The sequence below is a fragment of the Leucopleurus acutus genome (assembly GCF_964270905.1).
Source record: "Leucopleurus acutus genome assembly, chromosome: 20".
Classification (NCBI taxonomy): Eukaryota; Metazoa; Chordata; class Mammalia; order Artiodactyla; family Delphinidae; genus Leucopleurus; species Leucopleurus acutus.
In genome coordinates, this window is record NC_139162.1 from 43,482,400 (window position 1) to 43,501,877 (window position 19,478).

At 52.6% G+C, this 19,478-nt stretch overlaps 1 protein-coding gene and 1 long non-coding RNA gene across 2 annotated transcripts; one reads left to right on the top strand and one right to left on the bottom strand.

Moving 5' to 3' along the window:
* The first annotated feature begins 6,523 nt into the window (after positions 1 to 6,523).
* Positions 6,524 to 15,550, top strand: CD22 (CD22 molecule). Its single transcript, XM_082862312.1, has 13 exons — positions 6,524 to 6,572; positions 6,827 to 7,201; positions 8,079 to 8,372; positions 9,463 to 9,729; positions 9,864 to 10,127; positions 11,175 to 11,432; positions 11,637 to 11,897; positions 11,980 to 12,243; positions 13,687 to 13,783; positions 13,938 to 14,013; positions 14,205 to 14,329; positions 14,727 to 14,811; positions 15,108 to 15,550. Exons 1-13 carry the CDS (start codon positions 6,539 to 6,541, stop codon positions 15,237 to 15,239), a joined length of 2,532 nt encoding a protein of 843 aa, XP_082718438.1. The 5' UTR covers positions 6,524 to 6,538; the 3' UTR covers positions 15,240 to 15,550.
* LOC309976626 lies at positions 12,838 to 14,054 on the bottom strand. The gene is made up of 3 exons (XR_014326996.1): positions 13,852 to 14,054; positions 13,671 to 13,759; positions 12,838 to 13,292 (listed from the first exon to the last, which is right to left on the bottom strand). It is a non-coding gene; the product is annotated as an uncharacterized lncRNA (long non-coding RNA).
* Positions 15,551 to 19,478: the final 3,928 nt, after the last annotated feature.

Sequence of the window (19,478 nt, forward strand, 5' to 3'; positions counted from 1 at the left end):
AGTGGCTGGAAAATATTACATTCCCATTAGCAATGTATAAAAGATTCCATTACTACACATCCTTTCCAGCATTTGCTATTGCCACTATTTTTTAATTTTGGCTAATAGGTGTGTAGGAATGATAGCTCATTGTGATCTTAACTGGCATTTCTCTAAAGGTTAATGACGTTGAACATCTTTTTATTGGATTGCTTTTTAAATTGTATTTATTTATTTTATTATTATTTATTTTGGCTGTGCCAGGTCTTAGTTGCGGCACTCGGGATCTTTGTTGAGGCATGCAGATTTCTTACTTGTGGCATGCATGAGGCATCTACTTCACAGACCAGGGATCAAACCCGGACCCCCTGCATTGGGAGCACAGTGTCTTACCCACTGGACCACCAGGGAAGTCCCTATGTGATTATTTTCTATCCGTATAGCGTCTCCAGTGAAATGTCTCTTCATGATTTTGCCCACCTCTTTTTCATTTTGCCCATCTTTTTTTTTTTTTTTTTTTTTTTTTTTTTGCGGTACGCGGCCTCTCACTGTTGTGGCCTCTCCCGTTGCGGAGCACAGGCTCCGGACGCGCAGGCTCAGCGGCCATGTCTCACGGGCCCAGCCGCTCTGCGGCATGTAGGATCCTCCCGGACCGGGGCACGAACCCGCGTCCCCGGCATCGGCAGGCAGACTCTCAACCACTGCGCCACCAGGGAAGCCCTCTAGAGTATTTTTAATTTCATTTATTGTGTTGTTCATCGTTGCTTGTTTCATCTTTAGTTCTTCTAGGTCCTTGTTAAATGTTTCTTGCATTTTCTCTATTCTATTTCCAAGATTTTGGATCATCTTTACTATCATTATTCTGAATTCTTTTTCAGGTAGACTGCCTATTTCCTCTTCATTTGTTAGGTCTGGTGGGTTTTTATCTTGCTCCTTCATCTGCTGTGTGTTTCTCCATCTTCTCATTTTGCTTAACTTACTGTGTTTGGGGTCTCCTTTTTGCAGGCTGCAGGTTCGTAGTTCCTGTTGTTTCTGGTGTCTGTCCCCAGTGGCTAAGGTTGGTTCAGTGGGTTGTGTAAGCTTCCTGGTGGAGGGGACTAGTGCCTGTGTTCTGGTGGATGAGGCTGGATCTTGTCTTTCTGGTGGGCAGGTCCACGTCTGGTGGTGTGTTTTGGGGTGCCTGTGGACTTATTATGATTTTGGGCAGCCTCTCTGCTGATGGGTGGGGTTGTGTTCCTGTGTTGCTAGTTGTTTGGCATAGGGTGTCCAGCACTGTAGCTTGCTGGTCGTTGAGTGAAGCTGGGTGCTGGTGTTGAGATGGAGATCTCTGGGAGATTTTCGCTGCTTGATATTATTTGGAGCTGGGAGGTCTCTTGTGGACCAGTGTCCTGAAGTTGGCTCTCCCACCTCAGAGGCACAGCACTGACTCCTGGCTGCAGCACCAAGAGCCTTTCATCCACACGGCTCAGAATAAAAGGGAGAAAAAGTAGAGAGAAAGAAAGAAAGAAAGAAAGAAAGAAAGAAAGAAAGAAAGAAAGAAAGAAAGAAAGAAAGAAAGAAAGAAAGAAAGAAAGAAAGAAAGAAAGAAAGAAAGAAAGAAAGAAAGGGGATAAAAGAAAATAAAATAAAGTAAGGTAAAATAAAATAAGTTACTAAAATAAAAAAATAATTATTAAAAAAATTTTTTAAGTAAAAAAAAAAAAAAAACCGACAGATAGAACCCTAGGACAAATGGTGAAAGCAAAGCTATACAGACAAAATCTCACACAGAAGCATACACATACACACTCACAAAAAAGAGGAAAGGGGGAAAAAATCATAAATCTTGCTCTCAGAGTCCACCTCCTCAATTTGGGATGATTCGTTGTGTATTCATGTATTCCACAGGTGCAGGTACATCAAGTTGATTGTGCAGATTTACTCTGCTGCTCCTGAGGCTGCTGGGACAGATTTCCCTTTCTCTTCTTTGTTCGCACAGCTCCCGGGGTTCAGCTTTGGGTTTGGCCCCACCTCTGCGTGTAGGTCGCCGGAGGGCGTCTGTTCTTCGCTCAGACAGGACGGGGTTAAAGGAGCTGCTGATTCGGGTGCTCCGGCTCACTCAGGCCAGGGGGAGGGAGAGGTACGGAGTGCGGGGCGAGCCTGCGGCCGCAGAGGCCAGCATGACGTTGCACCAGCCTGAGGCGCGCCATGTGTTCTCCCGGGGAAGTTGTCCCTAGATCCCGGGACCCTGGCAGTGGCGGGCTGCACAGGCTCCCCGGAAGGGAGGTGTGGAGAATGACCTGTGCTCGCACACAGGCTTCTTGGTGGCGGCAGCAGCAGCCTTAGCGTCTCATGCCCGTCTCTGGGGGCCGTGCTGTTAGCTGCGGCTCGCACCCGTCTCTGGAGCTCCTTTAAGCAGCACTCTTAATCCCCTCTCCTTTTGGGAGGTCTGAGGTCTTCTGCCAGCGTTCAGTAGGTGTTCTGTAGGAGTAGTTCCACATGTAGATGTATTTTTGATGTACCTGTGTGGAGGAAGGTGATCTCCACATCTTACTCTTCCACCATCTTCCCCTTCTCCCCACATATCACTTTGATGAAAATAGAAATGTAAACAGTTCATCCTCAAGGTGGCGTCAGCGGCGTCCGAGGTCCGGTGGTACCAGAGCCCCTGCCTACCATACTGTCTTGATTACTGTAGCTTTGTAGTATAGTCTGAAGTCAGGGAGCCTGATTCCTCCAGCTCCGTTTTTCGTTCTCAAGATTGCTTGGCTATTCGGGGGCTTTTGTGTTTCCATACAAATTGTGAAATTTTTTGTTCTAGTTCTGTGAAAAATGCCAGTGGTAGTTTGATAGGGATTGCATTGAATCTGTAGATTGCTTTGGGTAGTATAGTCATTTTCACAATGTTGATTCTTCCAATCCAAGAACATGGTATATCTCTCCATCTGTTTGTATCATCTTTAATTTCTTTCATCAGTGTCTTATAGTTTTCTGCATACAGGTCTTTTGTTTCCTTAGGTATGTTTACTCCTAGGTATTTTATTCTTTTTGTTGCAGTGGTAAATGGGAGTGATTCCTTAATTTCTCTTTCAGATTTTTCATCATTAGTATATAGGAATGCAAGAGATTTCTGTGGATTAATTTTGTATCCTGCTACTTTACCAAATTCATTGATTAGCTCTAATAGTTTTCTGGTAGCATCTTTAGGATTCTCTATGTATAGTATCATGTCATCTGCAAACAGTGACAGATTTACGTCTTCTTTTCTGATTTGGATTCCTTTTATTTCTTTTTCTTCTCTGATTGCTGCGGCTAAAACTTCCAAAACAATGTTGAATAATAGTGGTGAGAGTGGGCAACCTTGTCTTGTTCCTGATCTTAGTGGAAATGGTTTCAGTTTTTCAGCATTGAGGACAATGTTGGCTGTGGGCTTGTCATATATGGCCTTTATTGTGTTGAGATAAGTTCCCTCTATGCCTACTTTCTGGAGGGTTTTTCTCATAAATGGGTGTTGAATTTTGTCGAAAGCTTTTTCTGCATCTATTGAGATGATCATATGGTTTTTATTCTTCAATTTGTTAATACGGTGTATCTCATTGATTGATTTGCATATATTGAAGAATCCTTGCATTCCTGGGATAAACCCCACTTGATCATGGTGTATGATCCTTTTAATGTGCTGTTGGATTCTGTTGCTAGTATTTTGTTGAGGATTTTTGCATCTGTTCATCAGTGATATTGGCCTGTAGTTTTCTTTCTTTGTGACATCCTTGTCTGGTTTTGGTATCAGGGTGATGGTGGCTTTGTAGAATGAGTTTGGGAGTGTTCCTCCCTCTGCTGTATTTTGGAAGAGTTTGAGAAGGATAGGTGTTAGCTCTTCTCTAAATGTTTGATGGAATTTGCCTGTGAAGCCATTGGGTCCTGGGCTTTTGTTTATTGGAAGATTTTTAATCACAGTCTCAATTTCAGTGCTGGTGATTGATCTGTTCATATTTTCTATTTCTCCCTGGTTCAGTCATGGAAGGTTGTGCTTTTCTAAGAATTTGTCCGTTTCTTCCAGGTTGTCCATTTTATTGGCATATAGTTGCTTGTAGTAATCTCTCATGATCCTTCGTATTTCTACAGTGTCAGTTGTCACTTCTCCTTTTTCATTTCTAATTCTGCTGATTTGAGTCTTCTCCCTTTTTTTCTTGATGAGTCTGGCTAATGGTTTATCAATTTTGTTTATCTTCTCAAAGAACCAGCTTTTAGTTTTATTGACCTTTGCTATTGTTTCCTTCTTTTCTTTTTCATTTATTTCTGACCTGATCTTTATGGTTTCTTTCCTTCTGCTAACTTTGGGGTTTTGTGTTCTTCTTTCTCTAATTGCTTTAGGTGTAAGGTTAGGTTGTTTATTTAAGATGTTTCTTGTTTCTTAAGGTAGGTTTGTATTGCTATAAACTTCCCTCTTAGAACTGCTTTTTCTGCATCCCATAGGTTTTGGGTCGTCGTGTTTTCATTGTCATTTGTTTCTAGGTATTTTTTAATTTCCTCTTTGATTTCTTCAGTGATCTCTTGGTTATTAAGTAATATTCTTTTGTATACATTTTCTTTATCCAGTCATCCATCAATGAACACTTAGGATGTTTGCAGGGAACATTGGGGTGCAGATATCTTTTCCAGTTAGCGTTTTATTTCCTTCAGATAAATACCCAGATGTGGCTTTGCTGCCAAAGAGAGATGGGGGGTGTGGCCAAGAAGAGTGAAAATCAGTCACTGGCGACTTTGCTGTGCTTCCCCTTTCACTCTTAGATGCTGCCAGGGTCCCTGAAGACAGAAGACACATGAGGAAACAGGTAAAAACTATTTTGTTCTCTTTTGCTTTCGACAAGCAAGTAGGGAGCCACTGCCATGTGCCAGACACAATTCTAGGGGCTGGGAGCACAGTGGGACTCCCCTCCCTTTCTCTTGCCTGTGTGACAACAGGTAGTAATCCCCAGTCTTTGAGCATCTCCCTTGCCAGGCCTGGCAATTCTTCTGAGAGCAGGAGGCATCACTGGGTGCCCAGGAGGGAAGAATGGACTCAAGGAGGCCAGCTCTGAGGTTCTGCAAGGCTCTAAACAGGCTCGTGTTGAGCAGACCACGGGTCCAGAGCCTTTGTGCCCAATGCCGACTGTTCCCAGCGTTCCATGCCCCATCCTGCCTCAGCTGCCTTCCAAGCGCAGGCCTGGGGCCCACTTCTTGTGCTCCAGAGACTACCTGGAGCTCCGTGGGGTAAGCATGCAACCCTGCTCTGGGAAGCACCCCTCTTCCACTGGTCTTGGCATTCTCCAGCTGGTCCCCAATGAGGGTGTGACTGGTGGCTGCTGGCAGAGGGGGTACCCTGGCCCAGCTACTGGAGGCTAGTCTTTGCCACGGGGAATGGAATCTGGCCCTGGCCATAGCCCTTGTGGAGACCCAGAGGGAGCCCAAAGTGCATCCCTCAGAACACTGACCCTGCAGCCCTCACGGAAAACGTAGAATTGTTCCCATGGCTAAAGAAGTATGTGTCGTGTACTCTACTCCAGCCCCCATGCTGGGAGATGCGTGATGCCCATACAGCTGGTTAAAGGGTTCGAAAAGGCCTGCACTAAAGATTCCTATTTCACTTTTTAAAATCCAGCTTCTTTCAAACAGATGTGACCTCGAGGACTTTTTTCTCTGTAACACTATTAGCACCTGCAGGGCTCTGTGAGCTCTGTGTGGAGAGTCTGCCCTGATCTATGCCCAGGCCAGTCCAGCACGGCCACCATGCCTGGGGACAGACGCCCTTCCTACTTTCAGCCAGCGGCCTAGCTTTCCCCACACCGGTCCTGGACACCCAAAGGTCCTGTAGCATAAGCCGCGCAGCCAGAGGAGATGAACAGCCAGCCGGAGGGGCTTGGGGAGGGGACGCCGATGTGTGGGAACTGTTGGCTGGGCAGGCGGGACAGACGCAGGTCTGTGCTGAGACAGGAGACACACTCTGTTGGCACGTCCTGCTGACTCCCCAGGGACACGCATTCAGGGCACGACCATGTAAATTGGGACTTAAATTTAACTCTATGTAAATGTAACTCTATGTAAAAGTCCAGCGAGGTGGCGGTCCAGCTCACCGCACGTGCACCCACACGTAGAGATGGACAGTGGCTGCACATCGGCAGCCCTTGGACTACCTCTAGCCCACCCTTCACTAGTTGACCCAAGGTAAGCTCCAGGTCACCTAGGGCCTGGCATTCGAGGTGCTCAGTAGTTTGGTGCCACTCAAAGCCGGAGAGCTGGGCAGCAAGTTTATACAATTTTGGATGGATGGATGGAAGAAAGGAAGGAGTGCTGGGAAGAGAGAGGCTAGCCTTACATGGTTCTCAGGCTGATGGGAGAGGCACAGCATATCCAGAAAAAGACCCTGTGAGCTTCCAGAATTCCATATCCTGCCATGCAACCAGACACGGTCTTCTCAGAATCAGGGAGAAGGGATTGGAGCTCAGTGGGTGAGCAAGAAAAGCTGTCTGGACGATGTAAGTGACCAGATGGCTTAAAGACAAACTCTTCCTGGCCCAGGCTCCCGCCTAGACACAGCGCCATGCATCTCCTCGGTCCCTTGCTTCTGCTTCTCGGTAAGGATGGTGGCCCGGGCAGATACTTGGGTCTGGGACGACTGTGGGAGCTGGAGGAGGAGGAGGAAAGATGGGGGCAGAGAAGAGTAAATGTGGGGCAGGGTGGGGACAGTCAGTGTATATGTGTGTGCGTGTGTATACGTCTCTCTTTGTGCATCTGCCTCCCCCCCTCCCCCCGCCTCTTCAGAGGAAATTCTTTAGAATGCGCTCATCGTCCTTCAGTAATGCTTTCTGTTCCCTCTGGTGGGTTCCAGAGTACTTGGCTTTCTCTGACTCAGCCCAGTGGACGTTTGAACATCCCAAGATCCTCTACGCCTGGGATGGAGCCTGCGTCTGGATTCCCTGCCACTACCGTACCCTAAACAAGCACTCGCTAGATAACCTGACCGTGTACCACAATTATAAGTACGACAGCTCCACCAAGAGCTACAATGGGACCATCCTCTATAGGAACCTAAAAATCAGGGAGTTTCCTGCTCGTCAGGGAAGGGTACAGTTCCTGGGAAACGGCAGATCCAACTGCACCCTCCTCATCAATCCCGTGAAGGTCAATGACAGCGGTCAGCTGGGGCTGAGGATGACGTCTGGGGAGAACAAATGGATGGAGGCCATCGGCCTCAACATCTCTGGTAAGGCCCTGAGGATGGGTTCCTTCGTCTCGGCAATGAGGAAGGTGGGAAGCACCTGACTCCTGGGACAGCTCACAAAGCAGGTCGCCTGCAGAGGCCAGACGGGGATGCCAGTGAGCGACCGGGGTGCCACAGGACAGTGGCGCCCGTGGCAGACTGGAGCGTATGGGCACTCATCCCTCCTTGAGCATCTCCCCTGGCTTTTCCAGAGATGGAAATCTGAATTTTCAAGTGAAATCTCCCAATGTATTAATGTGGGGGGATCCATTCTAATTAGGCCTTCGTGGCTACATGACACACAGATAGGGTGTGAACCAGACACAGGTCTGGGGCCTCCCCCTGAGGGAGTGTGCTCGCTCCCTTCCACGGCCTGTTTATTCGGTGGGTGGTTCTAAGCAGGCCTGTGTTTGGGGTGAGAGATGCAGCTTCAGACGCTGCAATCTGAGGGCGGCCCAGCCTCGGGGAGAGCAGGGACTGGCTGCACACAGGCCTCTGCGCTAAAGGAATCCCCTCCAGGAGTGCCGTGTGGGAGGTCTCCGACACCGAGGCCTTTGAGCCGGGTTTGTCCTCCAAGCTAAGCGTGTTGAACTAAACGCGTCAAATCCGCTGAGGAGTGCCGGGGGAGTGGTCTGGAAAACATTTAGAAAGCAGACACCAAGGGGTGTGAACGAAGTAACTATAAAACATAAAACACAGTTTCTAAGGAGGATCAACTTTCACAAGACCTTTCAGAGGGTGTTTGGGCCGAGCAGAGACAGGCAGGCCCAGAGAGAGGCGGACAGGACCGGCCGGGGCTTCCTGATGGGTTCTCTGCGGCAGGGCATCTAAAGCTGGTCCAGGTTCCCAGGCCTCCAGCGTGGCCCCTGCTCTCTTGCAGAGACGGCTCCTCCACCCCACATTGAGCTCCCTCCAGACATCCGGGAGCTCCGCGACGTCACTGTCACCTGCTCGCTGAATTTCGCCTGCCTTGAGTACCAGGTTCATCTGCAGTGGTCCCTGGAGGAGCGTGCGGTCACCTCCACCTCCCTGTCCACCAAGACCGTCTCCACCCAGAGCACTCTCACGTTCCAGCCGCAGTGGACTCACCACGGCAAGAACCTGACCTGCCAGCTCTGGGACCCCACGGAACAGCAGTTACTCTCTGAGGAAACGGTGTGGCTGGACGTGAAGCGTGAGTCTCCCCAGTGCTTCTGTGGGAGGGCCGAGGGTCCTGTCATCCCTTCACCCCCGCAGAGGGTAACAGGAGTCCACACAGAGGGGAGCGTGATGGGTCTGTGGGCACCCGCTGTTGGGAATGGTCCAGGCAGAGCCGCGGCCCCTCCTCCACCCTTCCCATCATCAGCTCTGGTGTTTCAGGGGACACCTGATTCAGAATAAAAGAATCTATCCTCAAACCATGACCTGATTTGGGGATCACTTGGTTAAGGTTTTTTGGTTCCCCTGGGGGGCGGGATGAGGAATTTTTTCACATCATTTTTTTGTGCCTCATTCATTCATTCATTCAATAAATATTTCTTGTGAACCTACTAGGCTGCTGGGGATACAGCAGTGAGCAAAGTTCTTGCCCACGTGGAACTAGCGTTGAAGTCAGGGAGACGAAGAGTAGACAGGTGAAAAGGGAACTAGAGAGCATATGTGTAGGTGGTGCTAAGGGTATCACACAAAGATAAAGCAGGGCTAGGACAGAGGGAGTGAGGGATGGAGGCTGAACTTGAGCTGAGACTTGGGGGAGGGGAGGGCCTGAGGCAGGCCTATCTCCGTGAGAAGAGCGCTCCAGGGAGAAGAAAGAGCAAGTCCGAGGCCGTGAGGTGGGACCTTGGTGTGTCTGCCTCAGAGCAAGGCGCCGGCAAGCTTGGCACTGCACCCAAGGGGCCCAGTGCTAGGACGGGAAGGCCGAGAGGGACCGGGACGCTGGATCTCGCGGGCTGCAGCGAGCGCTTCTGGATTGTTCTCTAAGTGTGGAATCCACTGAACGGTTTCAAGCAGGAGAGTCGTGAGGTCTGATGGACAGTCCCGGGAATGCTGCTGGCTGCTGGTGGAGACCAGACCTTTGGGGTCTGGGGTGTGGGGAGCAGAGAACCGGGTTGGGAGGCTGTGACGGTCAGTCACCTGTTGACAAGGGTGACAGGGAGTGGCCACGCACCCTTGCCCGCTCTGTCTAGGCCGCTGCTTTATCAGAATAAAAGGCCTGCAACTTGTCAGCCCGTCACACCCTCTGAGAATCCCCATCCCCTCCCTCACTGTTCCCTCCACTTCTCCAGACGCGCCGAAGTTGAAGATCCAGGTCAGTCCCAGAGAAGCCACTGTGACAGAGGGAGAGTCTGTGACCATGACGTGCCAGGTTGTCAGCAGCAACCCACGGCACCAGAAGGTGGCCTGGCTCAGGGACGGGGTCCTGCTGGTGGGGGAGGAGACGCCCACGCTCACTCTGCCCGAGGTGACCAGGAGGATGAGTGGGCAGTACCAGTGCAAGGCCCACAACGATGTGGGCTCCGAAGAGTCGGAAGCAGTGGACCTCCAAGTGCACTGTGAGCCTCCTGGGAGCTGGGGAAGGGCCGGGCCGGGGGTCAGCAGGGGCACCTTCCAGGCCCATGGGAGGGGAGCCCCGGAGGCCTCTGCTCACCACCACCCCCAGCCTCCCAGCCTCGGCCTCTTCTTCCAGATGCTCCGGAACCTTCCAGGGTTCAGATCGTCTCCTCGCCAACGAAGGAAGGAAATAAAGTAGAGCTGACGTGTATATCACTGGCCAATCCTCCTCCAACGAATTACACCTGGTACTACAATGGGCTAGAAATGCCTGGAAAGACGGACAGGACCTTCCAGATCCCAGAGGTCCTCCTCAGGCACGCTGGGGAGTACTCCTGCTTGGCGGAAAATGATCTTGGTCCTGGACAAGTTGGCCAGGAAGCTGACTTGGAAGTCCAGTGTGAGTAGCCGCAGAGCTGCTGGAGGGAGGAGATGGCTCTGGGGGCAGGAGGAGGGTAGACGTGCCCGCGAAGGGACAGCAAGCGGAAACCAGGGGCTCCCGGCAGATAAGCTTCTTGGGGCAGTTGTTGTGTTCACAGTTGTGTCCTTAGCACCAGACAGGGCCTGGCTCGTGGGAAGTGCTCAGTAGATGCTTGTTGACTTGAATGAATGGCAAGATGTCAGGGTCCCACGAGGGACGCGGAGACTTGGCGTCACTCAGCAGTGGCTGAGTCCCTGAAGGGGTCTTGGAATTTCCGAGGAGGACTGGGGCAAAATGCTTCTTTACCTCTTGGTTGTCAGACCCTGTTTAACACAGTGAGTCTTGGCACTGAGGGGAGCCCAGGACAAAGAGAATCCCTAGGTTTGATCCTTGGACACTGGGATGTCATAGTCGGGGCCAGATACTGTGATGTGGACGCCCAAATCCTGAAATCTAGACACCGGATATGTGGTGACAGCAGCAGCAGAAGCAGCACGTGTTGCGTGTTTACCACACACCACAGGGCTCTAACAGCATCCTCTTACTCCGTCCTGCAGTGATTCCACGAGGTTAGCTACTCACAGGACCCCATTTGACAGATGAGTCAACTGAGGCCTGCAGCCCACGGTCACACAACGCCAAGGGGCAGGATCCGGCACTCCGGATCCAGAGCTCTGCTTTTCTTCTTCTTTTTTAAGTTAACGCCCTTACTGTAGTGACCCGGCTCCGTGCCCCAGACCCGTGCAGAGACCCACAGAGAGGGGCCCCTCCCTTGCACAGCACCACACGTACTCCGCCCAGAGCTGTGCTCTTAACCCCTGCACCATCCTGTCTCAAGCCACAGCCAGGCCAAATGGCCAGGGCAGGGTTTCTGTTCTCAGAGGCAAGAGGGAAGCACAAGCCCTCCCTCCGCTAATAGAGGAACTGCGTGAATGCAGGGCACAGGAAGGGGGAAGAGGAAGCAGGAAGGAACAGGTCTTATGGCCATCTGACTTTTCTTGACCCACCTCTCTGGTTTTCTTCCAGATCCCCCCAAGGAGGTAATCACAGTGATTCAAAGCCCCACACCGATTCGAGAAGGAGACAGTGTGATCCTGTCCTGTACCTACAATTCCAGTAATCCCAGAGTTACCCGATATGAATGGGATCACCTAGGCTTCCAGGACCAGCTATCACCCGCTGGGCTGACAATTCGAAAAGTTGCCTGGGACACAGGGCCAGTCAAATGCGCAGCCTGTAACCAGTGGTGTTTGTGGTCTCCCCCTGTCGACCTGGATGTCCAGTGTGAGTGCCCTGGGCCGGGGGAGCTAGGGGGTGGCCCAGCTGGGGTGCGGGGCTCTAAGGGTGAGGAGACCAAAGCCTGAACCACAGTCCTCACAGAGAATTGAGGGATGAGAGTCAGGCCTCAGGGCCAGGGGGAGAGGAATTCTCGGGAACAGGAAGAGGGGAAGAGACCCAAGAGATCAGCCTGAGGTCCTTGCTCTCCAGATGCCCCCAAAGATGTCAGTGTCCAGGTCACTCCCCACAGTGAGATTCGCTCTGGGCGCCCGGTCCTCCTCCAATGTGACTTCTTAAGCAGCCGCCCCACGGATGTCCGCTTCTTCTGGAAGAAAAACGGAATCTTTCTGGAGGAAGGAAAGAAACTGAGCTTTGACGCCATCTCTCCAGAAGATGCTGGAACCTACCACTGCTTGGTCAACAATTCCATAGGACAGACCTCGTCTAAGGCCTGGGCTCTCCAAGTGCTGTGTGAGTGGCTGGAGCCGGAGGCTGGGAGCAGAGACGGGCAGGTGACTGGCTACCCGGATCCTGACTTTGCTTCTACTTACAGATGCACCCAGGAGCCTGCATGTGTCCATCAGCCCGAAAGACGGGGTGGTGGAGGGGAAGAAAGCGGTCCTGACGTGCGAGAGCGACGCCAACCCTCCCACCTCCCACTACGCATGGTTTGACTGGAATAACCAAGACCTCCGCCATTACGATCAGACGCTGAGATTGGACCCTGTGACGCTGCAGCACTCAGGCACCTATTGGTGCCAGGGTACCAACAGGCTGGGCCGGGGCCAGTCGCCGCCCACCACCCTCACCGTCTACTGTAAGGGCCCTTCTCCGGCCCTGGCCACTCCTGCGGCGTGCGTTCCGGACCTCCTCCCCGCTCCTGCACGGAGGGTGGGGAGTGGGCAGCCTGTGCGCTCAGAGGCGCCCCTTCTCCACACACAGCTCCCCTGTCTTCCCTCCTCCCCGATCAGTCTCTCGCCACCCCAGGAGGATTCAGGCTGCCCCTACCTTCCAGACATCCTGAGCTCCTCCTGGCTCCCTCTCTCTGCCTCACCCTTGATAGGCTGCTTGTTTCTACCTTTTGAGATTGTAGTGGTTTTGGGGTTTTTTTTAAAGACAATACAAGTACAAGGTAAAAACAGCATGAAAGGGTAAATAGTGGAAGGACAGATTCGTCTCCTTTCTTGCTCCCCGAGAACTCTACCCCCTCCCTCCCTTGAGGCTTTCACCGTTGGCAGCTGGATATGGCCCCTCACAGAGATTTTTCTATACGTGCACCACAGGCCTATAGAGATTTATGTCCATACACCCTTCTTTGTTACTCAGACGGCGGGAGAGCTCACACGTTGCCCTGAACTTCCCTTTCTTCCATGTAATAACAGCACTTGGAGATGGTTCTCTATCTGTGCATATACAGGGTGTCTGAAGGGTCTGGAAAAACACAGGGGAAAATATTTAATTTATTTATTGTGCTTTTTTCAGGTTAATGATTGGAGCCATGGCTTTAAATTTAGAGGATTGGCACTGGCAAAGCTGGTGCTAAAGGGAGCCAGCCTGAGGGTGTCATTTGGAAAAGTTACACATTGTATAAAAACATATACAATGTGTATATTGTATATACAATATACACATTGTATATATATATTGTATATACAATATACACATTGTATATGTATATTGTATATTGTATATACAATATACACATTGTATATCTCCCCAGGGAGTCCCCTGGGTCTCCCCTCTGCAGGCACCCTGGAGACCTGACTCTTTTGCTGAGGGTGCACTGCGGTCCCGTGTACGGATGTCGAATAACCATGTGCCCACTGCCCTCCTCAAGGCTGGTGCAGTCTCCTGCTCTGGGCACACCTGCGAAGAGAATTGTAGGCTAGGTTCCTACGTGAACTGGCTGGCTCAAAGGACAAGTGATTTTAGGCACGGCCAAGCTGCCCTCTGGAGAGGCGGCACCATTTATGAGGGTTACGTGCTCTGTGTGTGCCCGAGGCTGTCACACAGCAGGAGCTCCTCTTGAAAAAGAGCTGCCCTTCCCTCCTAATGAGACGTCCAGAGGGCAGGGCTGGCTTCTCCCTCTTTCTCAGCACCACACCCCCTGGGCAAGGAGGAGATGTCGCACAGGCCAGAAGGACCGTGGCTGTGCAGAGAGAAGCCCAGGATGCCTCCCAGGCAAAGATCACAGGGCAGAGCTGGCCTGCTACCCGACTGAGGCAGTGTCGTCAACTGACGTACCTCCTTTCTCTATCAGATAGCTCAGCCTCCATCATCAGGCGAGTGGCCTTGGGAGTGGGGTTCTGTCTGGCCATCTTCCTCCTGGCAATCTGGGGAGTCAAGCTGCAGCGGAGGTGAGTTCCTCCCACTGCCCACCACCTTTGCTCCCCCTCCGCCCAACCCAGGGAACGACCCCGGTTACTCAGTCCTGCAGCCCCCGGCATGCCGAGTCCACAGGGTCCTCTTCCCAGGCCCTTCGTCCTCCCTGAGCAGGTCTTTATTTCTCAGCTGGAAGAGGATTCAGAGACAGCAGGGGCTTCAGGAAAGTTCCAGTGGACAGAACTTCTTTGTGAGGAATGTAAAGGTAGGATGGGAGAAAGATGAAATGCAGGGCAGAGCTTCGAGTCAAGAAAGAAACAAAGTGGAAAATCAACTATGTGTCAAATAAAAAAAAAAGAAAAGAAACAAAGTGGAGAGGGGTGATAAAGGTAGAGAGGCAGGGGAGCTAGGGCGGGGAGAGGAGTGGCAAGGGCCGAAACCTTGTCCTCCTCTCAGGCTCGAAGGATCCCCCAAGCTGAAGGCCCCCACTCCCTGGGGTGCTACCATCCAGTGACGGAAGACGCCGTCAGCTACGCTGCCTTGCGCTTTCCTCTTGGCGAGACGGATGTACCGAGACCTGGGTACTGAGGGCACCAGGGGGGTGACACCTGCACCCTGGGAGGGATGTGGGGGGCAGAGCTCGCGTCTCGCCTGCCCTGTGTGTGCCAGGCCCGTGCTTCTTCTCCTCATTCCTGCTCTGTAACAACCCCCCTGGTAATGGTCTTGGGAATTGGATCTGTTCCTACAAACCAGGAGCAGGCACGGCCAGAGTCGGTCTCTATCACCGAGGTTGGGACTTTGCGATACATACACGCATACGTTCACTCATCTGATACATCAGCCCCTGCTGTGTGCACTAGGCATGATGCAAGGGGCTGAGAGGCTGGGGGTGCTCTTAGGGTCTAGGGGAGTTGGAAGAAGGAGCAGATTTCATGCAAAAGCCTTCATTTGTGGTCATCTCTCTGCCTTCCCTCTCAGAGATGCAGGGACCTCAGAGACGCGGGGACTTTCCTCAAACAGGGACGACACGGTCACTTACTCTGTGGTGCAGAAGCGTCACGTGGTAAGAGGGCAGGGCTATGGAAGGTGGGGAAGTGACGGGACCTGGCCTCGGCTGTGAGTCCCAGAGCCTGGGTGGCAGAGGCTGGACAGTGGGGAGGGCTGCCCAGACCCTGGTGAGGTCAGACCAGGGCAGGCACCTCCCAGTCTGAGGCCGGCTGCAGCCAGTTTCTAGACAAGAGGACTCCTGCTCGCGCTCTTGGACCCCCAGGCGGAGCGGAGGAGAGAAGGGAAAGGGAAAGCGGGCTGCGGGAGGCTGGTGAGCGTGAGGCCACGCTCACCACCATGTGGCTTTCTCAGGGCGACTATGAGAACGTGACTCCAGAGGTCCTAGAAGACGAGGGGATACATTACTCGGAGATGGTCCATTTTGGGTTTGGGGAGCGGCCGCTGGCCCAGGAAGGAGTGGAATACGTGACCCTCAAGCAATGATGGGCCAAACCAGCTGAGGTGGAGGGGCCAGGGGCCGCAGGGGCCAGGGTGGTCCTGGAACTTTCTCAGCCTCTGCTGTTCAGCTGCGAAATCACACACACACACACACACACACACGCGCGCGCGCGCACACGCACGCACACGCACGCATGCAGGCATTCACACACATGCATGCACGCACACACGCACACACATGAGCACGCACACACGGTCACAGTTACTGCAACCCCAGTTGGTGCAGAGAACTTTGTACATGGTCCAGAGACAGTCTTCCTTCTTAGCACTGGTAACACCGACCCTCCAAAGGGTCTGTCCCTGGTCCTTTCCCACTCCCCTTCTCACCCAGAAATTCATCTAAATACCTATCCTGAGCTGTACAAATCCCCCTGCCCCTTCCCAGCCGTCTGCCACCACCTACCCACTCCCAAACCCCACTCCGCAGCTGGCTGTGTCCCTGCGGGGATCAGCTGGTCATTATTTTTATTGTCCTCTCTCCCCATCCCTTTGACACCTCACCCCTGCTCTGATAACTCCACTCACTAATCTTATGGGTAATTTTTGACCCCAGGGCAAAGCCCAGGGAAAGAGGAACAAAAATGAGGTAGAGGCCCTGCCCTGGGCTGGTTTTTTTCTCTCAGAGGCCTTCCATGGGGAGGATTACGCTGCTGCAGCTCCTGTCCTCGAGGGTCTCATGGTCTGAGACATACACTGATGTGGACAAACGTGTAACAGACACAGAGCTACACAATAAACATGGCTCAGATGCCACGTCAAAGAGCCAGTGAATGATTTCCAGTCTGCAGAGTCTGAGCGGGGACAGGGAGCTGAGGCAGGCATCCTGGGGCTTGGGGAGAGGGGAAAGGTGACGTCACGCGCAAATCACCAGATCGGAGGGTCCATCGTCTTGTTGCCGAGAGTCCGCGGGCGTCACAGACAGAGCCTGAGTCCCGATTCTTCTGCTTAACCAGCCGAATGATCTGGGGCAAAGTTCCCCGGCTTCTCTGAGCCTCTGTCTCTCCGTCTGTAACATGAAGATGCAGGCGGTTCGAGATAGGAAGTGAGGTATAACCTTATGTCATGTTATAAGATTAACGCAACAGCCAAAAGCCCCTAGAAACCACATTCCCATCTGATTTGCATCTCTTGAAGACCATAAAAAGGGGAAGCCGAAGCATTACTCACAGCAATTCTCAAAAGTGACCCTGCCGCGTCGTTTCACAACCCACAGCTGCCTGCCTTCTCGAAGGCCAGCTGCCTTGAGGAACCTCTCAGCTTTTCCACCTCTCCCCGTGACCCCCCACTAGCTCTCTAGTATGTTCCCTGGCCGACTTGCCAGGGAGGCCCTTCCGGCTTCTCCTCCGCTTCTCCGTCTGTTCTCTCTCCACCTGGTCTCCTGCTTCTCCCAAGGGGCCAAGGCCCATTCTCCTCCAGGGCAGGAACCTGTGGTTAATCATTCATCAAGATGACAGTCAGGGCTTCCCTGGTGGCGCAGTGGTTGAGAGTCCGCCTGCCGGTGCAGGGGACACGGATTCGTGCCCCGGTCCGGAAGGATCCCACATGCCGCGGAGCGGCTGGGCCCGTGAGCCATGGCCGCTGAGCCTGCACGTCCGGAGCCTGTGCTCCGCAGCAGCGGGAGAGGCCGCAGCAGTGAGAGGCCCGGGTACCGCAAAAAAAAAAAAAAAAAAAAAAAAGATGACAGTCAAATTCCTGGCCTGTGGTGGGCGCTCTGAAGGCACCGCCTTCCTTGGCTGCCCTACTTTCCCATCTGCTCGATCCAGATGCTCTCTGAGAGGTTGTCCTTGGGATGCCCAAGGAGTGGGGCACTGATTTCCCCATCAACCTACTTTGTCCCTAGTTTGACGTCTTTTTTTTTTTTTTTTCTGGCCGCGCCATGTGACTTGCAGGATCTTAGTGGCCTGACCAGGGATTCCCCCCGGGCCCCGACAGTGGAAATCCTAACCACTGGACCGCCAGGGAACTCCCTGGTTTGAACTGTTGTGAGCGCCTTCCACTTTTGTGGAGAAAGCGAAGGCTTCGAGAACTGTCGAAATGAGAGGGCAAGGGTCTGGGGACCAGTATCATTCGACCATTTATCCAGCAAACACCTACTGAACACCTCCCACTGCATCCACCACAGAGCCAGTTGTGGGGGTACAAAAAAGATACAACATGGTCCTAATCTCGGGGGTCTCTAGTCTAGGTGTCCAGAGGGTTTTAGGAGCTGAAGGACCTAAAGGCAGCCGCCAGCCTGATGAGGCCTGGCGTGGGCTCCCTGGCAACCAGCGGATGACTTCCCACCCTGGACCTGAGCCTGACTGCTGACATCAACCTACTTCATGACCAATTGCCCGAGAGATGTGGCTGTCATCAGGCCCTGCTGAGGTGTGCACAGCAGGTGACTGGGCAGCGCTGGGGCTAGAACACAGGCAGCCCCCGACCCAGCCCCAGACCTCACCGTCCTCTTGGAGCCTAGACAATTGACCATTCGTCTGACTTGCTGAGTCCCTGCTAGGTATGCAACAAGCAGCGGACAAAGCACACAGAAAGCGTTGCCTTCACTGATCAACCTTCTAGTGGAGGAGCCGGCAAATCTGACGTGGCCGAGTCGTGGGTGCTTGGAGGAAACCACAACGCAAGATGAAAGCAGAGAGGCTGGAGCAGGGGAGGGGCCCGTTTGGATGCAGGGATCAAGGGAGGTCCTCTGAGGAGGGGACACCTGAATTGCCAGGTGGGAGGGCCAAACAGAGAAGGGCTTGAAGACGCGCTGTCTCCCTTTATAAATTTATTTATTTATTTTTGGCTGCGTTGGGTCTTTGTTGCTGCGTGCAGGCTTTCTCTAGTTGGGGCTACTCTTCATTGCGGTGCACGGGCTTCTCATTGCGGTGGCTTCTCTAGTTGCGGAGCACGGGCTTTAGGCACGCAGGCTTCAGTAGTTGTGGCTCGCGGGCTCAGCTGCTCTGCGGCATGTGGGATCTTCCAAGACCAGGGCTCGAACCCGTGTCCCCTGCACTGGCAGGCGGAGTCTTAACCACTGCACCACCAGGGATGCCCCCTGCTGTCTCCCTTTGCACCCAGCTTTGCTCATCTACCAAATGCTTGTCACGAGAGGTGAAATGGCACTCCTGTTGACTATTCCTCAGTTCTGTCAGTTTCTCAGTGCTTCCCAAAGACAAAATACTAAACAACAGGTTGCAAGTTCTTCTACAATTCCCAGGGAGGTGCTGGACGACACATGTAGGACTTAGAAGGGGGGTGACCAAGAATCAGTTTGGTTTGTGAGGTTTGAAAAGGAAATGAGATCATTTCTTTGGAGGGAGCCGTGGATATGCTGAGACTCTCAGGCTGCCTGCTCTGGAAGCCTGGTGGGAAGCACTTCCAGGGAACCACTCAGAGAAGCTTATTCTGGGTGACTTGGATTTGGGGGAGGACATAGGGGTCTGGTGACTGACACACACACCCAAGAAAGCTGTAGTCCAGAGAGACCATACTGTCAGCCTGAGGCAGGAGAGAGACAGACAGATAGAGAGACACGTGCACAGTCAGAGACAGAAAGAGAATCACAGAGACAGCTTAGGGCTGCTTTAAATCTCAGGAGGTCTCCTTAGAAGGGCAGGATGACCCCAACAGGGAGGTGAACGACCAAGTTCTCAGGGCCTGAGAGGAATGTTAAGCGACCAGCTGGAGGAACGCGCTACCCAACGTCCCTACAGGTGCCCCCAGGGAGGAGTCCCTCTTGACATCCGTGCAGCCCAGAGAGAGGCAGGGTGGAGACCACAGCCCGGGTACTTCAGTGCCACCGAACTCGACTTTGCTTGTTCCAGGTCTCTCCTTCTCTCCCTCCTGCCAACACAGGGAGGGTCATAAACCACTGTCATCAGGTCAGAGGGGAAAGGAGAGGGAGGATGGAGGAGCCCAAGGCCTGTGCAGGTGGGGGGAGAGTAGAAGCTCTAACTGGGAATGATGATCTCATTGTCCCACATAGTAAATGCCAAGTGGAGATGGTATGGGTGACTAGAGGGACTTATTATCTGGGAGTGAGCCTGGGCCTGCCCACAAGCTCGTCCAGGAGTAGAGAAGACTAAACCCCCAGAGCCGGTTTGAACGGGCTGGCGGGGGTGGGGATGGAATAAAGGTGTGTTCTGGTTGTACCACCAACCCTGCTTTTTAGAGGTGTTGATAATTCCAAAGATACACGCACCCCAATGTTCATTGCAGCTCTATTTACAATAGCCAGGACAT